Source organism: Meriones unguiculatus, chromosome 2 (assembly GCF_030254825.1).
Source record: "Meriones unguiculatus strain TT.TT164.6M chromosome 2, Bangor_MerUng_6.1, whole genome shotgun sequence".
In the NCBI taxonomy this organism is placed as follows: Eukaryota; Metazoa; Chordata; class Mammalia; order Rodentia; family Muridae; genus Meriones; species Meriones unguiculatus.
Genome location: NC_083350.1, coordinates 149,079,362 through 149,105,632, shown reverse-complemented (window position 1 = coordinate 149,105,632; position 26,271 = coordinate 149,079,362). Strand labels below are relative to the sequence as shown.

Here is a 26,271-nt window from a genome sequence, read left to right as displayed (position 1 = left end):
GCTTCTATTTGCATATCCATACCCTTCCCCAAGCCTCTGGGCTAGGCACCCTTTCCTTTTAAGTGACAACTCCATAAATTTCCTCTTGTCTGTAACCTCTTGGGATGCCTTTGCTGTGTCTACTTACTCTTGCAACCTTGGTGACTACAGAGTAGATGACTTTTTCAGACTAAAAAGCTTCAAGTGATAGAAGAAGAAAGGCTACCCATCCCCACCTCCTTTGACAGTGTTGGGGACTTGGTCTAGGACTTTTTGCAGTCTAGGCAGGCAGCTCAACTACTTTCTTAGCTGCAGTCCTGGCCCTGCTTTCTCTCACAATTAAAATCCCTGCATGAGGAAGCGGCAGAGGACTTCAAAGGAGAACAAAATTCAGGCCAACTGCACATTCTGGGTATGGCCATTCTCTGCAAGCATGGGCATAAACTTAAACACTTGGGAAAACTTGGCACATTAGCGGGAAGCTTTGTTCTAGAAGATAAAATTCTAGGGCAAATACATTTACAAAAATATGCAAACTTTATAAAAGGCCATAAAACACCAAACATTCAAAAAAAAAGTTTTTGAACTGACCATACTTGATAATAACGACCCTGGACTCTCAGGGGCAGAGCTATATGCAGGCGACCTAGTGAAAACTAAGTGTGGCTCAATCTTCTGAAGAGGCCACTTACATCATGTAAGACAGGTCCAAATCGAAGTTATCAACCTCTACTTGCTCCTAGCCAGAGAGCATGGCTGCCAATCTTCATCTGTCAGTTTTCTGTGACAGTAGCCTTGGTCAACCATACTACAATATTAAATGTAATAAAGACTTTTAAACGTAAAGGGAAAAAAAAAGTTATAATAACTAGGACTAAAACCTGTGGGGTTAAAAAAAGAATGAAGACTGAGTTGTTCAGAGCATGTCACCTAGCCTGCAACCTGCTGCTTCCCTTCTCCGGGCATAAGTCATTCTATCTTAACTAGTGTGGTCTAACCACGGATGAATCACTCTCAGAGATATTATTCTGTCTTGAAACTAGTTCATTAGCTTTGTAAAGGCAATAGCCTTAAGCAACAAGCAGAGAGAGAGGTAACCTCCTCCACCACAGGTATTCTAGAAAGGAAAAGAACTCCACCTGAGAGCCCTCTGAGAAAGAACCCCACAAACTTCACCGGCAATGGGGACATCAGGTCCTCTCCTACTTTCCTAAAACCTAAAAACTTCGTGACCAAGCCAAAACTAACATTTCACGAGAGGAAATTTTCAATCCCCTACAGTCCTGGGTCAACAAAAGGGTGTAAGACCTTCACCACCAAGTTCCTAGAAAGCCGCCTTTAAACGAGTCTCCCAGAGATGACGAGCTCTGACCGGTTTGGAAGGCACATTTAAATCGCCCGCTTTTTTGTTGTTGTTTGCTCACTGCAATTCACCGGCGCCGGGAGTGCGGCCGCCCCCGCGCGCCCAGAAGGGGGAGCCCGGGTGTGAAGCCCGAGCGGGAAACAGGGATGCGGAGCCCGGAAAACCCGGGGCCGCGGAGGCGGTCAGTGGGGGTCTCGGATGTGGGGGAGCCCCGGGGCGGGGGAGCGAGAGCTCGGATTGAGAGGCCCCGGCCGCGCGGCTGGGAGTCGGAAGTGGGAAGCCCGCAGAGGGGAAGCTCTAGGGTTAGAAAGTGGGGAACGTGGAGGGGAGGGGAGGGAGTAAAAGAGCCTCGGAAACAAGGGGTGCAGGGCCCCGACCCCCGGGCGGGGGGAAGGCCCGGGTAGGGCGGGGAAGCCGGCTGGAGACCCGGGGCGGAGCCGCGAACCGCCGGCATCCCGCCCTCCCGCCCGGCGCAGGGCCCGGCTCCGCGCGGCGCCGCCCCCTCGCGCTCCCGCTCCTCCCGAGGCGACAGGAACAACAGCGCGGGAGGAGGGGAAAGTAACTCCGGCCCCGGTGCGGGGATGACACCGCCTCCCCGCGGCGCCGCCGGCCCCGCGCCCGCGCCGCCGCCCCCGGCGTTCGAGAGTGGCCACCCCCCGCCGCCGCCGCCGCTCCCGCCCGCCGCCGCCAGCTGCACCAATCCGCTCGGCCCCAGCCGCAAATCAAACGCTCCCTCGCGGCCGCACGCCACTTGCGCCGCTGCAAACGGCTCCGCCGTCCTCAGCCCGGCCTCCCCCGCGGGCCCCGGGGAGAAGCGGCCGCGCGGCGGCGGGGCGGCGCGGCGGGCTCGGCTCGCGCTCCCGCCCCCCAGACAGTTCTGGAAACTGTGGATCACCTCTGTCACAGGAAGCCATCCGGCGCGCAGGGCGGCGCGCAAGCAACAAACAAACGCCTGCGGCGGCCGCCGCCGCCGCCGCGGCGCGGGAACAGGGACGGTGACGGGCGGCGGCCACCCCGCGCCGCGGGCTTTGTGCGGGACCCCGGCGGGGAGGACGGCGCCGGGCCGCCCCCCGCGCGGGCCCGGAGCACCTGGGACCGTTAGGCGACGCTCGGGCGGCGACGGGGAACCGCCTCGGGAGCCGCCGCCCGGCCCCGTCTCTGCGCCCGCCCGCCTCTCGCCTGCACGGGAGGGCGGGCTGCAAAAGTTGGCCCCGGGGCCAACCAGCACCTGCCCACGTGCCGCGTAGGCTCGTGCCCCGGCGCCCCCGCTCCCCGCCCCCGCCGCCCGCGAGCGCCAGGTCACCTATTCCCGGTGGGAGGGGAGCCCGGCCGCTATCTAAACGCCCGCGGAAGTTGAGGCACCCCCACCGGCGGTGCTGTGCACCTGCCTCCCGCCGCCGCGCTCCGCCACTTTGAGCCGCGGCGGCGTCCTCGGCCCCGCCTCCTGCCCGAAGGCGGGCGTCGGGGAGGGGGGGCGGGTAGGAGGTGGAAGGTATCGGATTTCTCCAGCAAATGGGACCGTTCCGAAAGGATTCGGTTCTCCGGTCAACATTCCACATTCCATCTCTCTCCCGCATTCGCCAGCCGACGCCGAGCTGACCCGGAAAGCCTCGCTGGCTACTGAACAACAGCACCCAACTCGCAAACACACTCACAGGCACCAGACACGTGCACCGGGGAAGGTTTTGCAACTTGCGGTGCCGGGGCTTACACCGCACGGGCATGTGCACGTCAGGCGGCCGAGGAGACCCACAGACCCCACCCCCACAATTCGCAGACAGTGCCAAAGGTTGCAGCCTGCAATCCGTTTTAAGTTCACGGTTAGTGGGGACTTTGCTCAACCGAGGAAGTCCTTTACACTTTACGAGCAGTCTCGCTGGAAGTAGAAGGTCTCGTGGTTGGAAACCCATTCTGGAAAAATCTTAATTGCCAAGCCGTCCCTTCACCCCTTTCTCACTGCCCTTGAATTGATGCAATGAGTATTTCGGACATGTGACGCGGTGACAAGAACCAGGGCTGCGGCCACTTCACACAGATGTATGCCCCTCACACCTATGTTTGGAAAAACATCCCCTCCCACCCTCCTTCCCCCCCACACACTGTCACACACTCTGGAATCATATATGTACGCGAACCTGCGCTATGCCACAGCCATCTGTCTACCAAGTTGCTACTATGCTTCCCACTTTCATGCAGCCTAAAGCACTTTGGCTTTTTTTTTTTTTTTTTTATGTATAAACTAAACTGGGTTTCCGCTGCTGCTGAAAACGCTGGATGAATCACCTGAAACCCTCACGTTCTTCGTACGTTGAAAAGGAAAAGCTCTGAGCCTTCTCCCTCCTCCGCCTGAAAAAAATCACAATAATAACCGGAATAGAACTTACTGATGCGACACCGATCAATTCTCGGGCTCCGCGGCCATCCCGGCCTCGTCGCCGGCCCCCGCCCGGCGATGCCCAAGTTGCTGGTGGGATAGTGCCGCGGCGCGGGCGGCCGCCTCCTCCCTCCGCGCTACAGATCCACAGCCCAATCTTTTGGCGCCATATTAATGACGTACTATATTATTTCCACTAGGCAGCGACCTTCGGCATTACATTACTCCCGAGAACTCCCGAGCAAAGCAACAAAACCATCAAATATGGCTGAGCCTCCCGGCTCGTCCTGCAGCCGCCGCGGCCGCGGCCTGAGACGCGCACCCCGACCCGCGCGCCCCCGCGCCTCCGCCCCCGCGTACCTGCTGCGCACGGGCTGGGCCTCCGCGGGCTGCGCGCCGCGCCGCATGGGTCCGGGCCACCGAGGCCGCGCGGGGAGCCGGGCGGGCCCCTACTGTCGCCCGCGCGCTCGGCCAGCCCGGCGCGCCCAGGCCCTCCCGGTCGGGCGTGCGGCTGGCGGCGGAGGAAGCGCGGGGACGCAGGCTCATTTCTGGGTCACTGCTGCCACAGGGGGGAGCACTTTAATCCCCAGCCAAAAGGAGAGGGTGGGGACGGTGGGGCGGGGAGCCGCTAGTGGGGGCTCGCTCCCGTTAACTCTTGGGGTCCTGACTGCAGCCAGCGGGGCTCGCCACCTGCGCCCACCTAGGGAGGCCCCCAAGCACTCCAGGTGTCCCCTAGGAGGGAGAGGGTTCTTAAATCACCCCTACAAACTGCTGTCCCAGTTCCAACTCCCGGCAACATGCAGAAATGCATTTCTTGCAAATTGGTTTTAAATCAGGTCGATTAAAAATGTGGCTGTTAAAGCATATAGTTTGGGTGACATGTTTTTGCTTTTAGGCTGAATCAGAAAACAGTTGTTTTTGTTAACAGGTTTGAAGGAGTTTCGAATTCCAATGACAGTTTTAAGCACAGTGTTCTGGAAGGGGGAACACCAGCTTTGCCTAAATTTGTATTGAACTCATTGCAAATTAACGTTAATCTACTAAAAGACAGGCATCCTTTGTAAAAACTGTCACTACCTTTATGTTACAGACATTCTGGTCAGAACTGGACATTTTTTCTCCTTCCAAATAGAACTGGCGCTTAATGCTAAAACTCGAACTTTACTCTAAAAGTAGTCGCCAGAGATTCGTGTTGATATATGTATATAAATGAGCTGTTGGTTTTTCACATGCTAGAAACTAACTTTTATATGGAGAATAATTATTTTCATGGAGTCCCTGAGGAATTACCATACTCAACATCCCAAGTGGGAAAATACGTATTAAAACTTGCATTTAGTAAATAACAATAACTGAGCATTAATTACAAAATCAGATATTGAACCCAAAAGATATGTTTATGCATGGGGAACATAATTCTGAATAAAACAGGTTTGATTCACACAGTCATATATCCGGAACATCATAATCTGTTAAATTGGAAAATAAACCTAACTTTTCCTTTTTCAATTATTTTTCAGGAAACAAAGTAAAGCAACGGAAGTCCTAAATGTATGTGCTCTTTCTTCCTCTCTCCCATCTCCTTAATAAGGAGCATAAAGATTCCCTGGCTGTGCTTACTCAGTCCTGCTCAGAACAGGTGAGGAGCTATGCGAATGATGGCTGGAACCCTTGCTAGTTCTGTGTGGCCTACAGTAACTGTTGTTTCATTGCTTCAACACACACACACACACACACACACACACACACAGAGACAGACAGACAGACAGACAGACAGGAGGCAAAAGTATAAAGGCAGAGCCTAGATTGGATCTGGTTCTAGTCCGTAACCTGCTTGTTTTATGTGGCCATGGAGCATGGATTTAGAACTATGCCTGTCCCCCCAACCCCCTTTCTGGGTAACAGAATGATGTTAAACCTTGGCCCTTAAACTGGAGAGTTCTATGAAGAATGAGATAAGCTGGGCCTGTCAGCACAGCTACTTTGGATGGCAGAGGCAGAAGGTCATCAAGTTCAAGAACTGTCCAGCCTACAAAGTGAGATCAAGACCAGACCTGGCAACTTAGTGAGACCCTGCCTCAAAATAAAACGTAGAGAGCTGGGGGAGTGGTTCATTGAGAGCATACTGAGAAGAGACCGAGGAGCCCATCTCTCCAATTGGGACAACGAAAGTAGGCATTCAAAGGAGAGCTGTCCCCTTCCCTGCTATGCCTTTATCTTGTCCATCTTCTCTACATGACAAGCTAATTGCAACCATTTTAACTTCCAGACAAACTTTACTCATTCTATCTTAAGTCAGTAATTACTTTTTTTAAAATTTCTGTTTGGGGGCCTGGAGAGATGGTTCAACAGTAAGAGCACCTGCTCATGCAGAGGGCTAGAATTGTTCCCATCAGCCACAGCGTGGCTCACAACTTTCTAACTCCAGGGAATCCAACACCCTCTTCTGACCCACAGTGGTAGCAGGCACCTGCATACAGGTAAAACACTCATACCATACCATACACATAAAATAAATAAATCAGTAAAATAAAACTACTGTTTTTGCTTGCTTGTTTGTTTTCCTGAGTGGTCTCACACCTAAAACATCAGGCAATAAAATCAAAAGCATGTTATGGTTGTAGAGGTTGGTGTTCTTGTGGGCTTCCTGGCAGTAGGAGCAGGGGCTGTCTCTGGACTCTGTGGCTGATTGTGGGACCCTTCTCCTCCTACTGGGTTGCCTCATCCAGCCTTCATATGACTGAGGTATGTGCCTGGTCTTGCAACTTGTTATACAATATGTGGTTGATGTCACTGAAAGTCCTGCTCTTTTCTGAAGCAAAACAGAGGAGGAGTGGATCTGGGAGGGAGAGGAGGTGGCGGGGGAGGGGGGGCTGCTGAAGAATAAATTAATTAATTTTAAAAAGTACTGGTCAGCTGGTAGAGTGTTGGCCTAGTAAGCAGGAAGCCCAGGATTCGATTCCCAGACCACATAGACTACCAGTCAGTATCGATAAATAAATGCTACCAAACACCTTCAGTCTTAAAATTTGGGAGAGAGGGAGGCAGAAGATTCAGGAGTTTGAGACTAGCCTGCAATAATCAACTGAGGTTGTTACGCTATAAATAGCCCTGGCATGAAAGCAGGAAGACCCAACCAATAACAACTCCTCTAGAACTAAGGACTTAATTCTCTGAACCCTGTTTTCTCTCCTGAGATGATAGGAAAGATGATATCTAAGCTTTCTTTTCTCATTAACATTTCACAATTTGACTGTTCTCTTTATTTTGAGACAGGGTCTCTGGCTGACCTGAAACTCATAGAGATCCACCTGCCTCTTCTTCCCCAGTGCTGGGATTAGAGCTATGCATCCGGATCACCATTTCCTAGTCTCTAGAACATTCTGTTAATTCCCACTGTATTATCAAAGATGGAAGGGTGTTCAAGAAAACTGCTACAGAGTAATGTGGTAGAAATCCCAAGATGCTACTCTTTCTCAGCAGATGTTTTCATGTGGTAATCACAGTGTCATATAACCCTTGCCTTCAGCCCTAGTCATACATAGTTCAGCCATGTCCTTCCATATTAATGGATTTTTAACCACCTAAAACCTTGGATATTTGTATTCATGTTCCTGACGTAGAAAGCACACATAATTAATCATCTGAACACTCACTGGGTCATTTTATTTGTGTACTTCTCTTCAGGTAAAGAATTGAAAAGTGGGAGGGAGGGACTGGGAGGGAATGAGGGATCGGGACACGGCTGGGATACAGAGTTAATAAAATGTAACTGATAAAAAAAAATAAAAAATAAATAATAAAATTTAAAAAAAAAAAAGAATTGAAAGGCCTTGGCAAGAGATGAACTGTTCCTATTTCAGGGTGATGCAGCTTGGTGGCAGAGCACGTGCCTGGCACTCATGAGGCCCTGGGTTCAATTCCTAGTACTACCAAGAAAAAAAAGCACTGCTTGTATTGGAAATGAAAGGAAGTTCCGTACATCCTCATTCCTTCCGGGAGATGAACGACAGTGTTACTGGCAAACCCTGTTGCCAATTAGTATGTCTGATGACAGAATTTTTTTTTTCACAAGGCCAGTCTTGGAATGGGTTGCAGCCTAAGAGTTATTTAAGGGTTGTTGTTGTTTTTTTTTAATTTAAATTTTATTTGTATCCTAAATAAACTGTGTTATCAAAGGGATTTTTAAGAATAATCTTGGCCACTAGATTATTGACAAGGATAACTTTGTTAAACTGTTTGGATTATGTCACATGGTGGAGGGTTCACAGCAGGATGGGTGTGCAGAATTCTTAGTCAAGAACCTGCTTACGTCCTGTCTAATACCTAGGAAGAGAAACAGGAGATGGTAAGGTAAGAGATTGGAGAGTTCCCTGGCTAACCTAGGAAATACAGTCACTATTCCTGAACAGCCTATGGCCCCTCCACATAGGTCGAGAAAGTTTTCAATCCATGGAATGACTGATAACCGCAGTACCCACCCAGGGCGCTTTTGTTGGTATTGGTACCAACTACTGTTTCGTTTTCCCAAGATTCTTCCTTTTCTCTGTTGTCTTTTGCCAACTCTGTTGTTGTTTTGGTTGCTTTGTTTCTGCTGTGTTTAATAGTTCTAATACAACATGTCAAAAAGGAAAAAGTCTGAAATGGGAGAAGATGTGAATAACTTAATCCAGGCAGGTAGAAATGTCCAAAGCTGAGGAGGTTCAGAATAAGAAAAGCATCTATTATCTATAAATATCATAGAAACTTGAAGCCTCAGAAAAATGAACGAAATAAGAATTCAATCATAGACATAACATTTGTAAACACTGCCATATTTTTATGCTTTCCCTGCCATTTTCCTGAAATTGGAATGATGCCAGACATTACATTTTATAGCCGTCCTTTTCACCTACAGTATTCGTTTTTGTTCACCGCTTTTCTGTGTGGTGCTTGTTAGCTTCCGGTCTTTGACCACCTCTCTTTATACCTTTCTCTGCTGGACACCCACTCCCTTGGCCCTCAGCCTGTGGAAATGTCTGCTGTTTTTATCAGGCTCAACTATCTGCCTACTTGATAACTACCTTTAAGACGTCCAGAACCTTTGTGTCCCACTCCACCTTTCTTCTTATCTGAGAAAGGACTCTGGCCCTCCATCCAGCCTTATCTGCACTAGAAAAGCCAGTCACTGAAAAGGCAATCTCTAACCAACCCCAGCAACAGCGCACTGAGGACAAGTCAGAACCGCATTCCTGTTGGCGCCACTCAGCCCTGAGGATTTAGAAAGGAAAATCCAGCCATTTACATGGTCACAAGCCTTTCGGTAATTCTAACTCACTGGGGCTTCAGAAATCACTTTGTGAAACCAGCCCATGGTGGTGCACACCATTCTAGCCCTTGGAAGGCTGGGGCGGGAGAATCTTGAGTTGGCAGCCAGACTGGGCCACACCACACCAGAAGAACCACTTGTGTAGTTCCTGCCCCCTCCCCTCACACTCTGACCAGGTGCTTTCTCAACTGGCTGGTCTACTTTTCATTCCTTCAAGGAAGATGGAGGTCCAGTATTCGTTCGGCAACACCAGCCTTACTGGTGCTAGAACCTGGGGCCTTGCCTACGTTAGACAAGCACTCTGCCTCTGACCTACATCTCCAGCCCTCTTTTCTTACTTTTGATTTTGAAACAGGGGTCTCATTAAGTTGCCCATGCGGGTCTGGGGTTCACTGTGTAGTTCAAGCCTTGAGTTTACAGTCCAGCCTCAGCCTCTACAGAAGCTGAGAACGACAACATGACAACACCGAGATAAACATTAATTCTTCCCGGACCTGGGGACTTGAGGGTAGAAAATGGAAGGGCTGACGGAGCAGTCTGAAGGCAGGGAAGGAGTCTGGATGTCCCTGCAGTTAGCAGTTCCTCCTGGAGGAGATAGGAGGCCTCTGACACAGAGAATCCTGCGTCACTGCAGGGGTGCGCACAGGGAGAAGCCGAGAGAAGGTGGGGCTGAATCCACCCAGAACAGGGCCCAGGCAGAGAGGCCTCCGGGGAAATGAGCCCCTCCACCCACAGGCTCAGGTCCCACGGGGCCTCCTGGGGTCATTTTGAAAAGCCACCCTCAGGGTCTCCATGCCATCACTGGAAAGCTACATTCTCTCCTTTTCTTCCACAATACACCTTAACCGGCTGAGCCCACTTAATTAACAAATGAAAAAATAACTCCGTGTTGGTGGTGGTGTTTTTCTTTCTGAAAAAGAAGTAGCTGGGAGATGAAGAAAAGCTGTAAATCTTGATGTGACAAGTGCCCGGTGGTCTGGCAAATTCATTCATTTTTCTGGGATGGTGTGTGTGTTTGTGTGTGTAGAGAGAGAGAAAGAGAGAGAGAAATCTAAGATCTAGGTTGGGCAATATCAGCATTGAAAAGAAGTTGAAGACTCCTAGGACTTTGGGAGCTAATTAAATCCCTTCCTGTGTTTGACAAATACTCATTGACTTCTGAGCTAAGGGCCTACAGTGGCAATGAGACGGCTAAGCCAGGTTCTGGTAAGCTTTCGCTCTTCAGCACAAAGGTCAGTCTGATGCTCCCACATGATCCCACCCTAGACATCTAGACATCCAAGGTACACAGAAAAACAGACAAGGCGAGGAGAATGGTACTGGAGGGGACAGCTGGGTTGCAGATCCTGGGGCACAAAGATTAACAGGCTGTGGTAGTAGACGAACGAGATGATCGAAATAATTGGGAACACTGGGACGAGGCTGGACACCGCAGAATAAGCCGCAAAGCTTTATGGTTTTCTGGATAACTCTTCTGGAATAATAGTTTCTTCTGGATGATAGTTTCTTATGGCTGAGTTTGGACGGGAAGCAGCTTTGGAGAGAATTAAGGGGCTGGGGCTGGGGCTGGGGCTGTAGCTCATCTGGTACAGTGCTTGCCTAACAGGCACAGACCTCTGTGTTATATCCATTGGACAGCACAGATCGGTACTGGAAGTTCATGCCTTCAAGCCCAGAGCCCAGGGGCAGGGAGACAGGAGCATCAAAAGTTCCAATTCAGCTCAGCTTTAATGCCTTTTCTTCCTGCTTGGGCTACCAGAGACCTTGTCTTAAAAACTTGGTGGGAGCGAAGGGGAGGGAAGAGAAAGGGAAGGAAGAAAATCACAGACCATTGCTGACTGATAGAGATCTACGGCCACTGGTTCCGGGATACAACCATTACCTCCTACCTCAACAATCCCGGAAGCCTCTCACATTGCCATAACCAATCTCCCCTTCTCCCCAGGACCCGTCTCAAAGGCATGCCACCTACCTCAGGACTTTGAGAAGAGCTTCTAGCTTCCTCAGAGGTAACAAGCCACTGGACAAGAGTATCTTCTGCCTTCTAGTACCCAAGATGCAGGTGATCCTCCCTGCAGGATCTTTCTTCTGGTCTTTCCAGTCACAGTGGGAGGAGTTGACCTTTCCACAGACCACAGCACCCACCAGCCAACCCCCATGCACTGAAGCCCCTCCCAGCCTGCCTGCTTGGCCTCTGACTCTACCTTCTACTGGTCTGATGACAGACTCCCTCTGGATGCATTTGAATACACTATGGAACAGAACAGCTGCAAAGCTCTCCCCTCCCCTTGCTCCTTACACCCACAGTTTTTTTCGGAAAGAACAGTAGAGAGAAAGACACAAAAAGAGACTCACCTACAGACAGACATATAAGACTGAGCTAACATTGACATTTGCCTTAGGGTTATTACTGCTGAGACGAAACACCATGACCAAAAAGCAAGTTGGGGAGCAAAGGGTTTATTTGGCTAACACTTCCATGTTAGCCATCATGGCAAGTCAGGATGGGAACGCAAACAAGGCAGGAACCTGGAGGCAGGGGCAGATGCAGGCCCAAGGAGGGGTCTTGCTTACTGACTTGCTTCCCCGGGCTTGCTCAGCCTTTCTTATAAAACCAAGAACCACCAGCCCAGGGATGGCCTCACCCACAATAGCCCTTCCACACTGATCACTAATTGAGAAAATGCCTTGAGGCTGGATCTCAGGGAGGCATTTCCTCAACTGAGGCTCCTTGCTCTCTGACGTCTTCCTCTCTGATGACTCTCACTGAAGCTGACACACAAGCAGCCAGTACAACATTCTTCTAGGTAAATCTCAGGATAGGCTCTTATTGTTGTTTGACACTGTTCTTCATTCATGATGTTTACTCCTTTTTTTTATTTGATTTTGCTGCCTAGATAGTTCTTAGAAATTAATTTCATTATTATTTTTGAGAGAGAGAATGCATGTGCCCCAGCAGGAGAGCAGAGGTCAGAGGACAATGTGCTAGAGTTGTTTTCTCTCCTCCTCTACGTGGGGCCTGACTTGGTGGAGAGTGCTGTTATCTGCTGAACCATCTCACCGGTTCATTCCCTGTCTCTTGAAATGTCACCTGGCTTCCATAGCACCAACATTCTTCTGTTTCCTCTCCTACCGCGCTGCTGATTCTCTGTCCAAGCCTCATACATGAGAAAGGGCCTTTTGGAAAATCTAAGAGAAGGAGTAATTTTAGTTGAGATATTTTATAAGAAAAAAAAATGGCTTGACAGTGTTTATAATGGATACAAGAAAGATAGGGAAAGAACACATCTGGCTAAAGATTATTAAGCTAGTCAATCAGCTGGGCAGGTAACCTAGCTTCCCAGAAGGAGTTCTCAGTCTTATTAAACTCTGGCAGAAAACTGTTCACACACTTTATCAAGAATGCTAATTGCTTCCCAGAAGGAGTTGTAAATTACATCACACAAAAAAAGCTCTGTCCCAGACCAAGTTTCAGCCCATTTTCTTTCTCACCCTCTTAAATGTCAGTTTCCTTTAGGATTCTACCCTAAGTCATTTTCCATTCTTAGTGAGATCTCCTAGGATCCTTCATACACCAGTCTCGTCCTTCAAGTCATACCTCTTTTTAAAAATCTTTTTAATTTTTTTATTTTAAGCTTAAAAAAAAATGGTCTCACTATGTAGCTCTGGGCTGTCCTGGAATTCACCAGGCTGGCCTTGAACACACAGACAACACCTATCCTGCTTCCTGAGTGCCCAGATTAAAGAGTGAGACACTACAAGGATTTCACATCTTCAGCAGCCTCTTAAACACCACTTGCAGGCTCAGCCTCCCCTAAACAGAAATCAATCTTCCTCCCACGTCATGACTCTTCATCTCTTCTCCCTTTCAGTTGGCGATACTACCACGCGAAGATCTGAAGCAGGATAAAAGGACATGGGAACATAGGGAACTGAAAAGGAAAAGAACTCTTTATCTCAGAATCTAGTTGAAGACTCTCGTTAGAGAAACTCCTGGCCAAGGAAATATAGAATGTCCAGCCAGGTTACCAACATGATACTGCCTTGGGCTGGTTCAATTAGTTCCTGGGATCACCCCTACAAGACAGCTCACCTTAAGCCCTGCAGAGAGAGGTAAGCGGCCTATAATTTCTCCTTTAATGAGATACTTATACTTTCCTTCCCGGGATTCCCTACCTTAGTGCAGAAGGTAAGGGTCATGCCTGACCACTCTTCTGAGTTACTCAGAAAAGCATAACTTTAATCCTGTCTCATAGCATACTTTCTTTAACACTGTGGACTTGCCCTACAACCTTTGGACTTCCTGACTCCTCTAAAACTTGCCTTCCCATCATGGGGCTGCCCATCAGCCCATGTGTCTGGCCTCCATGATGGCTCCAACAGCATAGTTTTTTTTTTTTTCCTTTCTTTCTCCCATCTTTCTCCTGGCAGCTGCTGGCATTTATAGCTTGCCTGTCTTGGGGGTCTTTCATTTAAACTCTAATAAAATCATTTTTGAGCTTCTGTTGAGTCCATTCTTAAACTCTTTTATCAATGGCTAAGAACTACAAAAGACCTGGGTTTCCTTGTACCACTATCACCAGCTGAGAACTGAGAATTCCTACAGAATTAGCAGCCGTCGCTGAAGGCCCTCCTCCCTTCCAGGCTATAAATCTGCAGTTTCCAGGACTCTCACCAGAAACTCCACCTACAGCAGAAACGGCACGTCTTCAAGCCCTTGTGCAACCCTGATGGCTTCTGGTTTTCTCTTATCTGACTGTAATCCGACCCCAGGCCCCACTGGAACCACTGTATAATCTCAAGTATCGATAAAGGAAGCAAAGACAGAAGCTGCCTTCGAAACCTGCTGAACAGTGAAATCCAAAAATCCCAAACCGATCTGTAATCACCACTGACACTCCGCCAGGATGTCAACCACTCAAAGAAATCCACACACTCAGCTCTCATGTGTTCCTTACTCTCTATTTTTTCATAAATCCCAACTCTGCTTTATGTTAGTTTGACCAAAAATTCTATCCGTGGCTTGACTAAGGATCAAGTTTCCTTTAAGTGGAGGTCTCTCAAAAAGAACTCCATCCTAGCCAGCTTTGGTGGCACACTCCTTTAATACCAGCATTTAGGAGGCAGAGGTAAGTGAGTCTCTGTAACTTTGGGGGCAGCCAGATCTACATACTGAGTTTCAGGCTGGACAGGGCTACATAGTGGACCCTGTCCCTCCCCCACCCAAGCACACACACACACAGCAAACAAACAAAAGAAAGCTCCATCTCTTTGGCTGGCCAGAGAGCTCAGTGGTTAAGAACATTTGATGCTCCTGCAGAGGACCGGGTTCTGTTTCCAGTACCCCCGTGGTGGCTCAGAACCATCCATAACCCCAGTTCTAAGGGTTCAATGTCCTCTTCTACCCTCCATGAGCACTGCATGCATATGGTGCATGTGCGTACATGCAGGCAAAAACTCACACATAAAACACAAATATATCTTATATATTTAAAAAAATTTTTTTTTTATTAAAAAGCCTTCATCTCTGCGAGTGATAAACATAAGAGCCAACCTGGCAACACAAATGCCTGTTTTTCCAACACCGCTTTCTCTATTCCAGAGCCCGACCTACCATTAAGTCATTCAAGCAGAGCCTCCCAGCTCTGTCCCTAAAGCTGCTATCATCTCGGTGGCCTTAGCTGCCTAGATGCCCTACTCAGGGGTCAGTATGATCCTTCTAGAGCAAAATCCATGCAGTTTTATCATCATCATAAGTCCTCATTACATTGAAACCAATTGACACTTTTGCCAGAAATACTTTTAGGTTTCTGTTGGTGGTGGTGGTTTGTTTTTTGAGCCAGGATCTTACTACATAGCCAGGGTTGGTCTGCAAATGGCAACCAGCCTCCAAAGAGCAGGGTCAACACCGCAGGTGGTCCGGCCACCACACCCGCTCCCCTTACAAGGGTGCCCTTAAGTCCCTAGAGTCCGAAGTTCCCGACAAAGTCTGTGGGGCTTTACATTTCAGTTCTTGCTTGTCTTGCCCAGATCCTTTCCCTGCATAAGGCCTTCTCACTTTTCTTCCTCCCATTCCTTCAGAGCCTTTGCAAATTCTCTTACCTGAGCCTGGACATTCTTTCCTCTTTACAGCCCTTCTCAGTTGGTGTAATTCACCCCAGCATGATTTAACGACAAAACACCCGGTCGCACTTCCCGGCCCCACCCTTCTCTAGGCGTCCTTGGGTACTCAGATTTATTTCTGTTTTTTCAGTTTCCTCTATGTTCTGTGATGTTTGTGATGCCTGCCCCCCCACCAGACTTTATTCAAGGACTTTGTCACTTGTGTCATTAGGCCTGTTGGTGGTGAAATGGATGAATGACAACTGTATTCGCGTAATTAGTCTCTGAAATCATATATGTATACATATAAAATATATGTATATATGTGTGCCTGTGTGTGTATGTGCACTTTTAAAAGGAAACACTTTTTAAAGTCTCTAATCTGATAAAAGTAAAATGTTATTGTGAAAATCACACTACAAACAGAAAAGCCCCTACAGCCTTGTTTGTACTTGTCATTTTGATGCAGATCATAAAAGTGACACCTGAAGAAGTAATTATAGTAAGACATAAAGTAATATTTAAAGCATATATGCATACATCTATAAGGTATATAGGCATGCATACATATACTTTATAAATATACATACACTTTACAGATATGTATATATGTATATATATATATATACACTTTATAGGTAAAGATATGTATATATTTTTAAATGTATATTTAAAGTACTAATTCATTCATTGTGACTGTGTGAGTTTATGTGCAACACATGAGTACAACACATGAATGCCTGAGGGGGCCAGAGAGGGTATAGATCCTCTAGGAATGGAGTTATAGGCAGTTGTGATCAACCATGTAGGTTCTAGGAACTAAACCTAGGTCTTCTTGCATTTTTAACTGCAGAATCATCGGTCCAGCCCCATAAAGCTTCTATTAAAATATCTTCATGAAAGCCCACACCTTTGATCCCAGCAGTCTAGAAGCAGAGGCAGGTAGATCTCTGAGTTCAAGGCCTACCTGATCTACAGAGTGAGTTCCAGGACAGCCAGGGCAACACAGAGAAACCCTATCTCAAAAAAAGAAAAGAAATTAAAAAAAAAGAGAACAGAAAAGCTCTGAGGTCTATATACACACAAAAGAGTGTTATTCAGCACAAAGAATAAACCCATGTTGTTTGTGGGAAAATGATTAGAACTAGAGGCCCCGTGCATTCTGGGACATACAGCAGGAGGTTGTTGAGAACTGCCCCCGGCAGCCTGCAGGGTCCCTCCACTAAGGTAAAACTGATGCTTTGTCTTTACTGGCGAAAAAGGATTCTAGGAGGAGCCATCAAGAAGCAGTTGGAGATTAAAAACATTTTCAACACAGGTCTGAGCACAGAGGTTAGTAGAAAGGCACTTGGGAAGAAATGTGTGAGCTTCCCAAAGGAGAGTCAGACGTGTGTCATCGTGATGACCTCTGTAGGTTTTGGAAACCTTTGACATTTGTTTGTTCAGTGGGTTTCTAAGGGACCGTCCCTCCTCTGTCTGCACGGATGGCTGGGTTTGCTGAGTGACTCCTAAGGTGCCTTGGGTGGAATTACAATCTGGGAAGATAAAATCAGGAGCCACCAGCGTTGCACAAGCAAGCTAGGACATGTCCCTTGACTATAAGGGGGTTTCTGTTGAGATGCCTAGAAAATTGCAGGTTTTCAGGGAGAAACGCCTGAAACAAATGCTATTTGTGTTAGAATCCTTATTCTCAGCTGGCTGCAGACTTCAAGTAGATTCGGGGCTGAGAGACTCCCTTCCCTTCTCGTCGTGTCTCCGTAGATTCCCCATCTTTCTGTCCTGCCTTAGTTTTAATCAAAATAAGCCAGACCCTGAAATACAAATACTTCATGCTTTCTCTTATTATGCAAAAAATATAGATTTTTTTTTTTAAAGGCATGAAAGTAGAAAGTGAATGATTTGAGAACCCGAGGAAGGTGGGTTCTGGGACAAAAGAGGGTGATGGGTGAATATGACCAAAATATGTTATTTACATGAAAGAAAATATCATGAGACACCCATTAATTTGGTATGACAAATGTGTGCTTTTGAAAGGAAACATTTCTTAAAGTCTCTAACCTGATGGAAGTAAAGCGTTGTTGTGAAAAGGCCACTACGGCCTTGTCTCTGCTTGTTGTTTTGATGCAGATCGTAAAAGTGACCCATGAAGAAGTCAAGTAATCATAGTAAGAAAAAGTTTATGGCTCCCTTCCACAGTGCAGTTCTGTAACCCCGACACTCGGGAGGCTGAGGCAGGAGGATTGAGTTTGAGGCCAGCCTGGCAAACATGCAAGAACCTGTTTTAAATTTAGACAAGGGAAACCAACAGAGAATACAAACTCACAGTTAATTATAGCTTTCACTTTTGTTTCCCTTTAAATTTTTTTTCTCTTGACATTTATTTTTCTTTTGTCTTGTGTGTGGGAGAGGGGCGGTGAGGGTGGCAGGCTTGCCTGGGAAGGTCAGAGGGGTGGATTCTCTCCTAGCACCGTGTGAGTTCCAGGAATCGAACCCAGCTAGACTTATCGGCATGCGCTCACCCAGTTAGCATGCGCTCACCGGCTGAACCACCCTGCCAGCCCTCCTTCTTGTTTTCTCATGTCAAAATAATAAATGCTGTGTCCTCAAGAAGCTACGACCGGAATGAAAGTCACCAAAAACATATTACCAAAAGACCATTGCCAACCGGAAGACTATTACTAAAATTACGTCCCTAGCAGATACTTTTCCGGTCCTGTGTTTGTGTGGCTAGCTACATGCACAGACGTGTTTTTTTGTTTTTTTTTTTTGTTTTTTTTTTTTTTTTTTAAAACAAATGAAGTCATGTTGTTATTCTATGTTTTAACAACGTAATTTATTCACTGGTTGGGCTTCAAGATTTTTTTTTTTTGCATTTATAGAGAAATGTCTTTATAGCCATATAATCCATGAAACAATATTGTTTAAAATTGTATTCACAGTTTAGCATTTTACCATAAACATGAAATTTGTCTTATTTTTACAAATGAGAAATATTTCTACCACACATTTTTTTTCCTTTCAAATATCTCACCAGTTTTAAATGTCCTGAAAAAAATAAAATAAAATAAAACACTGGGAGTTAGGGGGGTTTTGGATGTTTGGGGTTTTTTTTTTGTTTCGTTTCTTTGTTTGTTTGGCTTTGCTTTTCGTTGTTTGTTTGTTTGATGGTTCTAGGTTCTGACCCAGGAAGAACTTCCCAAATGCTAGGCAGACCTTGAACCACTGAGCTACAACCCCAGCCCAGTGTTTAAGGTTTTGCAAGATTTATTTTACCAAATTGCTTTTTACAAAACACGCTGAAGAAATGAAAATAGGTGAGTTGGTAAAGATGTCTGCTAGCCAACCCTGGTGACCCGAGTTTAATCCCTAAGAAGTGGAAATAGAACTCCCAGCTTTCTTCTGACCTCCACACACACGATGCAACAGATGCATGCCTTCACACACACAATAAATAACCAACCAGAAAAATGTATAAAAATATAAGAATAACTTTAGTTGTTCAGTTAGGCCCCTGGTATGAGTGCATTAGAAACTGGTTGAGTTTTCAGAGCATAGAGCCACACCTGAGGAGGGCTGGGCACAGCATGCTCACAGGAGACTTGTGGTCATGTAGAGATCATAGCAGATAGGAGTGATGAAAGCTGCAACACAAATGTGAGACAAGGACCGATCAAATGCTGAAGTTGACTGGGAAGGTTTCAGAGAAGAACTAGACTAATTCGCACCAAGCAGTAAGGAATTAAAACAGGGGGCTGGAGAGTTGGTTCAGTGGTTAAGGGCACTTGTTGTTGTAAAGGATCCTCATGGTGGCTTACCTCTCCTTGGGCACTAGGCACTCATGTGGTGCACAGTTGTGCATGCAAAACACTCATCTACATAAAATAACAAAAATAAATTGAAAAAATATTTGAAGAAGAGGGAAAGGACTTTCTGGGGAAGGAGAGTATCATGGGCACATGGGCACAATGGTCATTATTGCTTTCTATGCATTTGCCAGACAGTGTGCTACGAATTTCACACACTGTTCCATTTACCTCTCACAACAAACTTGTGAAGTATTATTATTTCTATAAACATATGTATGATGTGAAGATTCGTGGCTCAGAGGGATTTAGTGACGTGCTAAAGATCACAAAGCTATTTTGAGGTGACACCAGGTTTGATCCAAGACAGTCTGACTCAAGAGGCCATGTTCTTGAGGACATCACTCGCCTGACTCACCACACAGTCAGAGTCACGCACTAATCAGGAACTGTGTGCACAATTTGATATCAGTGACTTGAGTCACAGCAGCTCAGTGGCTCTCTGAGAAAGAATGTCAGGACAGAAAGAACTCCACAGGCTATGACTTATTTTAGATGACAGAGATGTGAAGCAGGACTTAATGGCTAACTAAAAATATATGGTAGTGAACTTATGTGTAAAATGTGAAGATGTATTTTCTTGGGGGAGAAAATAGAATATCTTCAGGCTTTGGAGTTAGACAAAAATGTTCCTAAAGTCCACAGCAAAAACACAAACCTTTGTTTGCTTTTTGTTTTTTGTTTTTTTTTTTTTTTGGTTTGTTTTTTTGAGACAGGATTTCTCTGTGTAGCTCTGGCTGTTCTAAAACTCACTCGGTACACAAGACTGGCCTTCAATTCAGAGATCCACCTGCCTCTGCCCACCAAGTGCTGGGCTTAAAGGTGTCCGCCACCAATCACAATCCTTGAAAGAAAATTAGTAATGTAATGAATCTCTCAAGATTGAAATTCTTCCAAAAAACTGGAGAATAAAAATATAAACTACATATTGGGTAAAATACTTCTGAACCATGAATCCAACAAAGAACTTCCCGGTAGAGCACGCAGGGAACACGGCTGGTGATGGGGTCAGTTAGTTCCATGCTTGCGGAGCATGCATGAGGCCCTGCTTTCATCCCAGCACTATTCGGTGCCTGTATGTGTGCCTGTATCCCAGCACTTGGAGGTTGTGGCAGGAAGATCAGAAGTTCAAGGTGAACCTCAACTACATAGTGAGCCCTATAGGAGACCACTTATGAAATAATAAACAAATAAATATGTATACACAGTGTTCACACACACATATACACACCTGAACAATTAAAGCTATTTAATTAGAGAATAAAGAATAAGCACATCCCATGAAGAATGTGTATCTGGCAAGCAAGTGCATGGAAAGATGCTCAGCATCTTTAGCCATCAAGGAACAACCAAACTACAGTGAGATGTCACCACAGTTTGGCAAAGATTTAAAGGTGACAACATCAAAGACCGGCAAGGCCTTCTCAGACTGGAGATTGTAACTCTATGGTCAGGGTCAGGGTTTGTTTGCGGAAAGGCCTTCCATTGCAGATGACCATATTACGTAGCAGTTTCTGCCAAGATGGAAACAGTCCATCCTACAGGGAAATTTACTAAGACAAGTAAACAACTCAAGACTCCTTTAAAAAGTCCTTGAAATTCTCTATATGTCTCCCTTCTAATTGTGGTGAGAATGGAAAAAATGGCCGTCTTCTGAAAACTGTGCGGTTTCATACAGAGCTAAAGCAGGCCAGCAAGAGGACGTGCAGGGAAAAGCACTTGCTACCAAGCTTGATGATCAGAGTTCAGTCCCTGAGCCCTACATGGTGGAAGGTGAGAACCCTGCTCTTGCTATGTGCTATTACACATGCATTTCCCACCCCATGCTAAATAATAAAATAATAATTTTTTAGATTAAAATAAAGCCAAACAAACAGAGCCTAGGATATGCCCCAGTAGGAGGATAAAGGATTACTGGATTTCAAGGACTTCCTGAACGTATTTTGAGTTGTTTACTTCCTGCCTAGCATTCTCAAGGCCTTGGTTTTAACCTCCAGCACCACAAACAAACAAACAGATACAATACATAAATAAACACAAACATAGGAGTACCATATGGCCCACCAATTACACTTTCACATGAAAACTAACATCCCTATAAAAGCCAATGGCAAATGTTTTAAGCAGCTTTCTTTGTAATAGACCCAAACTAGAGGCAACCCAGATGTCCTTCAATGAATGAATACTGAAAACAAACTAGTACACCACAGCACAGAGATCACTCAGCAGTAAGCAGAAACAACCTGCTCCTGTGTATGGATGAGTCTCCTGGGATGTGTGCTGATGGGAAAGGGTACCAAAAGGTTCCATAGCACATGACTGCATTTACTCAGCACTGTTGAAATGACAAAATTACAGACAGGGAAAATAGATCAAGTGGCTGCCAGGAGATACGAAAGGAGTCTAGGCTGGAGAGAAAGGCGTGTAGCTATGAAAGAGCAATGCAAGAGCCTTGTAATGACCAGGTTTCCACCAGTCTCAGCTGGATCCACGGCCGTATCCCACCCGTCATGTTGTGCTAGAGTTTCGAAAGATGGTACCATGGGGGAAACCAGATGGAGAGTGTACAGAATCTCCCTGTTCAAGCTGCATGTGAATCTGCAATTCCATCAAAATTAGAAGTACGATCAAAGACATTTACACTAAAATATCCCTAGAAAAGTAGCTTAACCGGTAAAGGAATGACCCTATGTTGATCAACAGAGCCAGGCACGGGAAGGATTCATAGGTGGTATTGGTGCATGCTGCTGGGGCCTCTGCTCTATGGGAGGAGAGCAGAAAGTTCAGCACCAACAGAAGGGGTGCAGAGTTGCACAGGTAGAGAGAAGAGAGGAGCTGAAAATGAGGGGAAACACAGAGCCCTTTACAAATATTCTCTCTCTCTCTCTCTCTCTCTCTCTCGTCTGGTCTCTACACAGATGACCAAAGGAGAAGGACAATGAACTTTCTGTGGGTAGAAATCACCAGGGACTTTCTGAGGCCAACAGGAAACTCAGCTAATTTTTACTTAATGGGATTTCTTCAGCCGGGCCCTGGAGACTCCACCCTGCAACCCTACATGCTCTCCCGGGTTCCCAGAATCCCATTCCCCTGCAGGCCTGCAGAGGCAGAGCAAAGCACTCCTGTAAATACCCAGTATGTTCCTGCCCGGCTTCCCATTGTGGGGCAAACCTTCTAGGTCTCACTGCAACATTCATCGTAGTTTTAAAAACATGAGAGGGACACTGCTGGCAAGGATCCAGGGGTAATGAATTCTATGTTCTAGAAAAACACAGAAAAAGAACTATTTTCAACTTGAAAGTAAAAGCTGGCAGAGGACCAAGAGAAAGAAGCCCTCTGGGGGCCAGGGGGAGGGGAAGCAAGCTGGTTAGTTAACTTTTAGATCTCTAAAGTGGGCAGATTCCACTAAAGCAAACAAGGCCCTTTTAAATTTAAAGAGACTTAGTTGCCATCCAAGGCCAAGAAAACCAAGAATGTTACATAAAGGCCTTACTCAAGTGAGGATTCTGCAACCCAAAGGTTGGGACTTCCACAGCTAAAGCCTAAAGGAAGAGAAAGCAGGAAGGGTGTGTATTTATCTAGCCACATATTATAATACCAACTGTTTACTGCGTCAGGATCTGCATTTTCTTTTGCACCATGAGAAGAAAGGGGTGATGCTTTTTGATTGTCTATGTCTAAGAAAGCGCAGAGCCAAGAAGCTTCAGTAGGTAACCAAGTAAGTACCTTGTATTTTCCTCTATAAAATTTGAAACTTTATTTAGGCGTTAACAATAGGGAATTCATAACAGCTTAATAACAATCTAGATCATGTTAGTAACAAAGCACAAGGAATCGCATATACAAATAACATTCAAAGATGGTAATAATAATAATCTCTGTTTTATTTGATCCTCTCTTACATTCCTCTTGTTTCCCTAAATTATTAGCTGGGAATCAGCAGAAATGCACCCAGGAGGAAAATCAGGGGAGTGGGGACGCACAGTTATGTGCATTGCTAATAACAGCACCGGGAGAATGGATAAAGGTGGACCAAATCCAGTGGCTGGCATCTTTACAAGAAAGGTGGTGCTGGTGGGGTGGCAGAGATGGAACATGGGAAATCACAGAGAGACACCAAGAGGAAAAGTCAGAAATGCAGTAATTCAACTACAGGGAATGCCAAGGTCAGCCCACAGCTGCCCAAAGTTAGGGGGGTTCTGTCCTTCAGAGGGATTAGGGCTGTGTTGACACCTTACTCTTGGACTGAAATAATTAATTTAAAGTGGTTCTGTTGTTTGTTTTCGAGAGTCAGGTCTTTTGAAGGCCAGACTGGCCTTGAAATCACTGTGTGCCGAACACTTGGCTAAATTTATATTGTTTTAAGATACCAAGTGTATGGTAAAATTTACATTATAGTTGGTCAAGAGGCACTTTGTCCCCTATCTGTCCCCTGTCTGTCCCCTGTCTGTCCCCTGTCTGTCTATTGCCTTTGCCTTCCCTCTGCACTGGTACTTGAACCCAGGGCTTCCTGCTTGTTAGGCAAGCACTCACCTCACAGCTGAACTGTATCCACAGTCTTTTTTTTTTTCTTTTATTCCTGTAAGTTTTCATTTTGAAACATATCTCACTAAGTTGTCAGAACTCTCTCTGTAGCCCAGGTAGACCTAGAATTTGTGATCCTTCTGTCTTAGCCTTCTAAGTAGCTGCGGTTATAGATTTGGGCCATTGGGCCTAGCTCAGAAAGCACATTTTTTAATGGTAAAAACAAAACAAAACCACTTCAATTTTGCTTAAGGAAAAAGAGAAATTATGATAAAGCTCTTACCTTATTTTAGGGGCCCAAAGGCAGAAATGCCTCTGAGCCTCTTGAGGGCCCAGAATCAGTGACCAGGACTTGCTCTCCCCTTTGATTCTGTTTCATTAACCCCCTTCTCCTTTTTCTTCCCCTCCTCCTCCTCTCTCTCCCTCTATTTCTCAAGATCAAAGCCATCAAGAAATCTGGAATTTACCTTTGACATCCAAGGAAAGACTGACTGCCTTTTCTCACTTGTGCTTCCAAAAAGCACCAAGGACAAAGCTGTGGGCTTCTTCGGTGAAAATTCTACTAGCATTCACTCACTGGTCAGCAGGGGTGATCATGTGGTCCTTCTGATATTCTCACAGAAACCATTCACTCCCTTAAAAAGCCAACTCAACCTGGGCATGGTGGCACACACCTGTAATCCCAGTACTCAGGGAGGCAGAGGCAGGCGGATCTCTGTGAGTTCAAGACCAACCAGCCTGGTCGACAAAGTGAGTCCAGGACAGATATGCACCACCTCAAACCAAAATCACTCCCTGTTCCAGCCATCACGGACTTCTGAGACACTCTATCTGCATCAGGAAAAATGGCATGGTCAGAAGCTAGCCTTTGAAGGAAGACAGGTCGCAGGGGTTCAAGAGTGCTCCTGCCCACAGCGCAGCTGGGTGTGGGCCTCATAGCAAACTACAAAACTCAGTGTGAGGCTCTGCACCCACTATCAGCCAGTGACTGGGTGTACGTTTGTCTGACGTGACTGGAGGTGTTACTGCAGCGTAAGGAACTAGCAGCACCTTTTCCGCAAAGGACTCTACAATTTTGACTGTGCTCTTCTGAATGAAGCTACAGCCAGTCCCATAGGTGAGTTAGGACTCCCCTGGACAATCAGATGACAATAAAGAAGGATGGTTAGGCCATATGCTCGGCTGTTTGGGGAGAGCAAGCACCAGGCTATAAGCTGGTATTGAGGCAAGTGTCTCACTTAATACCCACTGCTGAAGGGGTGGGACACGGACAGCCAGGCCGGGGAGTGACTCCCTGCTTCCCTGCCCCACTCCCTTAGCCTTGGCGTTCAGGAGAAACTCAGGCCAAGCTCACTCGGTCCAGGGATAGACCATGAGTGAAAATCTCTCCCCTGTCTCTCCCTTCCTATGTAGCCAAGGATGACTCCTGATCTTTCTGCCTTCACCTCCCGGGTGAGCACTCGGACTGCAGTGCTAGGCATTAAACTGAGGGCTGCATGCATGCATAAAAGTGAGGAGTCTCAGCGGGTAAAGGCACTTGCTGCAAAGTCTGACGGCTTGAGTTTGAGCTGCAGGACCACAAGGAGAGAAGCACCTCCTGAAAGTTGTCCTCAGACCTCCACCAGAACACTGTGGTATGCACCCTCTCCCCATATAAATACATGCAATTAAAAAGAAATAAGCACTATGCAAAAGTTACCTGGGCTTTTTATTTTTCAATGGTTAGTGTTTTTCTAAAACATTTATTAAATATTTCTTTTTACATTTATTTTTATCTATGTGGATGTGTGTGAATGAATGCCACAAGTGCTCTGGGTGCCCACAGAAGCCAGGAGAGGCTCTTGTAGCCCCTGGAGTTAGGTTTACATGTGGTTTTGAGCTTTAGGTGTGTGCTGGGAACCAACCTCCAAAACTCTGCAAAGGCAACAGGTGCTCTTACCCACCAAATGTCTCTCCAGCCTGTGACTGAGTTTTGAAAAGTGCTCCTTAATTTTGCAAAATCAAAACCCTGCGGCACTTTTTTCTGTTGGTTTATAAATTAAACATACATTTTTATAGATGTGGTTAAATTTAAACAATCATTTTAAGAGGGCATTTGATTGATGTTTGGTCACATTTACAAATTCCCTTAATTAGCCTTCTTTAAATATTTTAGCTGCATTTATAAATTTAATATATTCAATTTATTTTGTTGAGTACTTCAGTTGCGTGACTAACAAAACTCTGGGTACTTAAGTGATTCATATATAGCCAATAAATTAATCTTATAAATATGTTAATCTTACATTCTTATACATGTCTAATATTGCATTTACATTTTGAAATAGTTCCACTTGAAATCACAAATGTAAATCAATTACTTACATTATACATTTTAAATAAGGGCTGCATGTCTAACATATTTCAAGGGGCCACGTTCTTTGAAATATTACAAATACTTAAATCACTAAATATACAGATTTCTTTACACAAAAAATCCTAATACAATGTATGTGATTTACTTAAATATTTATATATTCATCATAAACCTTCCCAGTGTTAAAAAAAATGTATTGCTGTTTTAAAGTTTATTTTTCAAGTTATTTTCCAAACTACTTGAATTGTTCATTAAACCTGGGGCCGCAGACATATGGAGGTACTTTGCTCCTGACACTGTTGCCAGCCTAGCTCTTTTTCTCCTGGTCTCTTTCTTCTCTTCCCTATTCCCCTCCCTTCCTCTCCCTTCTACCCTCTCCTCCTCTCCTGTTTTGAGACAAGA

The 26,271-nt window shown here is 46.0% G+C and overlaps 1 protein-coding gene across 7 annotated transcripts in view; it reads right to left on the bottom strand.

The window, feature by feature from the left end:
- Jade1 (jade family PHD finger 1) overlaps positions 1-4,261 on the bottom strand; it is a 55,707-nt gene extending 51,446 nt beyond the window's left edge. Inside the window, exons 1-2 of one of the 7 annotated variants that reach the window (XM_060378268.1) lie at positions 4,077-4,252; positions 3,626-3,688 (exon numbers count right to left, since the gene is read on the bottom strand). Coding sequence is in view for 1 of the 7 variants with exons in the window: in XM_060378265.1 (XP_060234248.1) it covers positions 2,238-2,256 (19 nt within the window). In the remaining 6 variants the exon portion in view is untranslated. Of the gene's footprint in view, positions 1-2,237; positions 2,315-2,645; positions 2,739-3,625; positions 3,689-3,726; positions 4,051-4,076 lie in introns of those variants that run through there. The other 6 variants (XM_021643061.2, XM_060378267.1, XM_060378266.1 and 3 more) reach the window with 6 other exon arrangements.
- Positions 4,262-26,271: the final 22,010 nt, after the last annotated feature.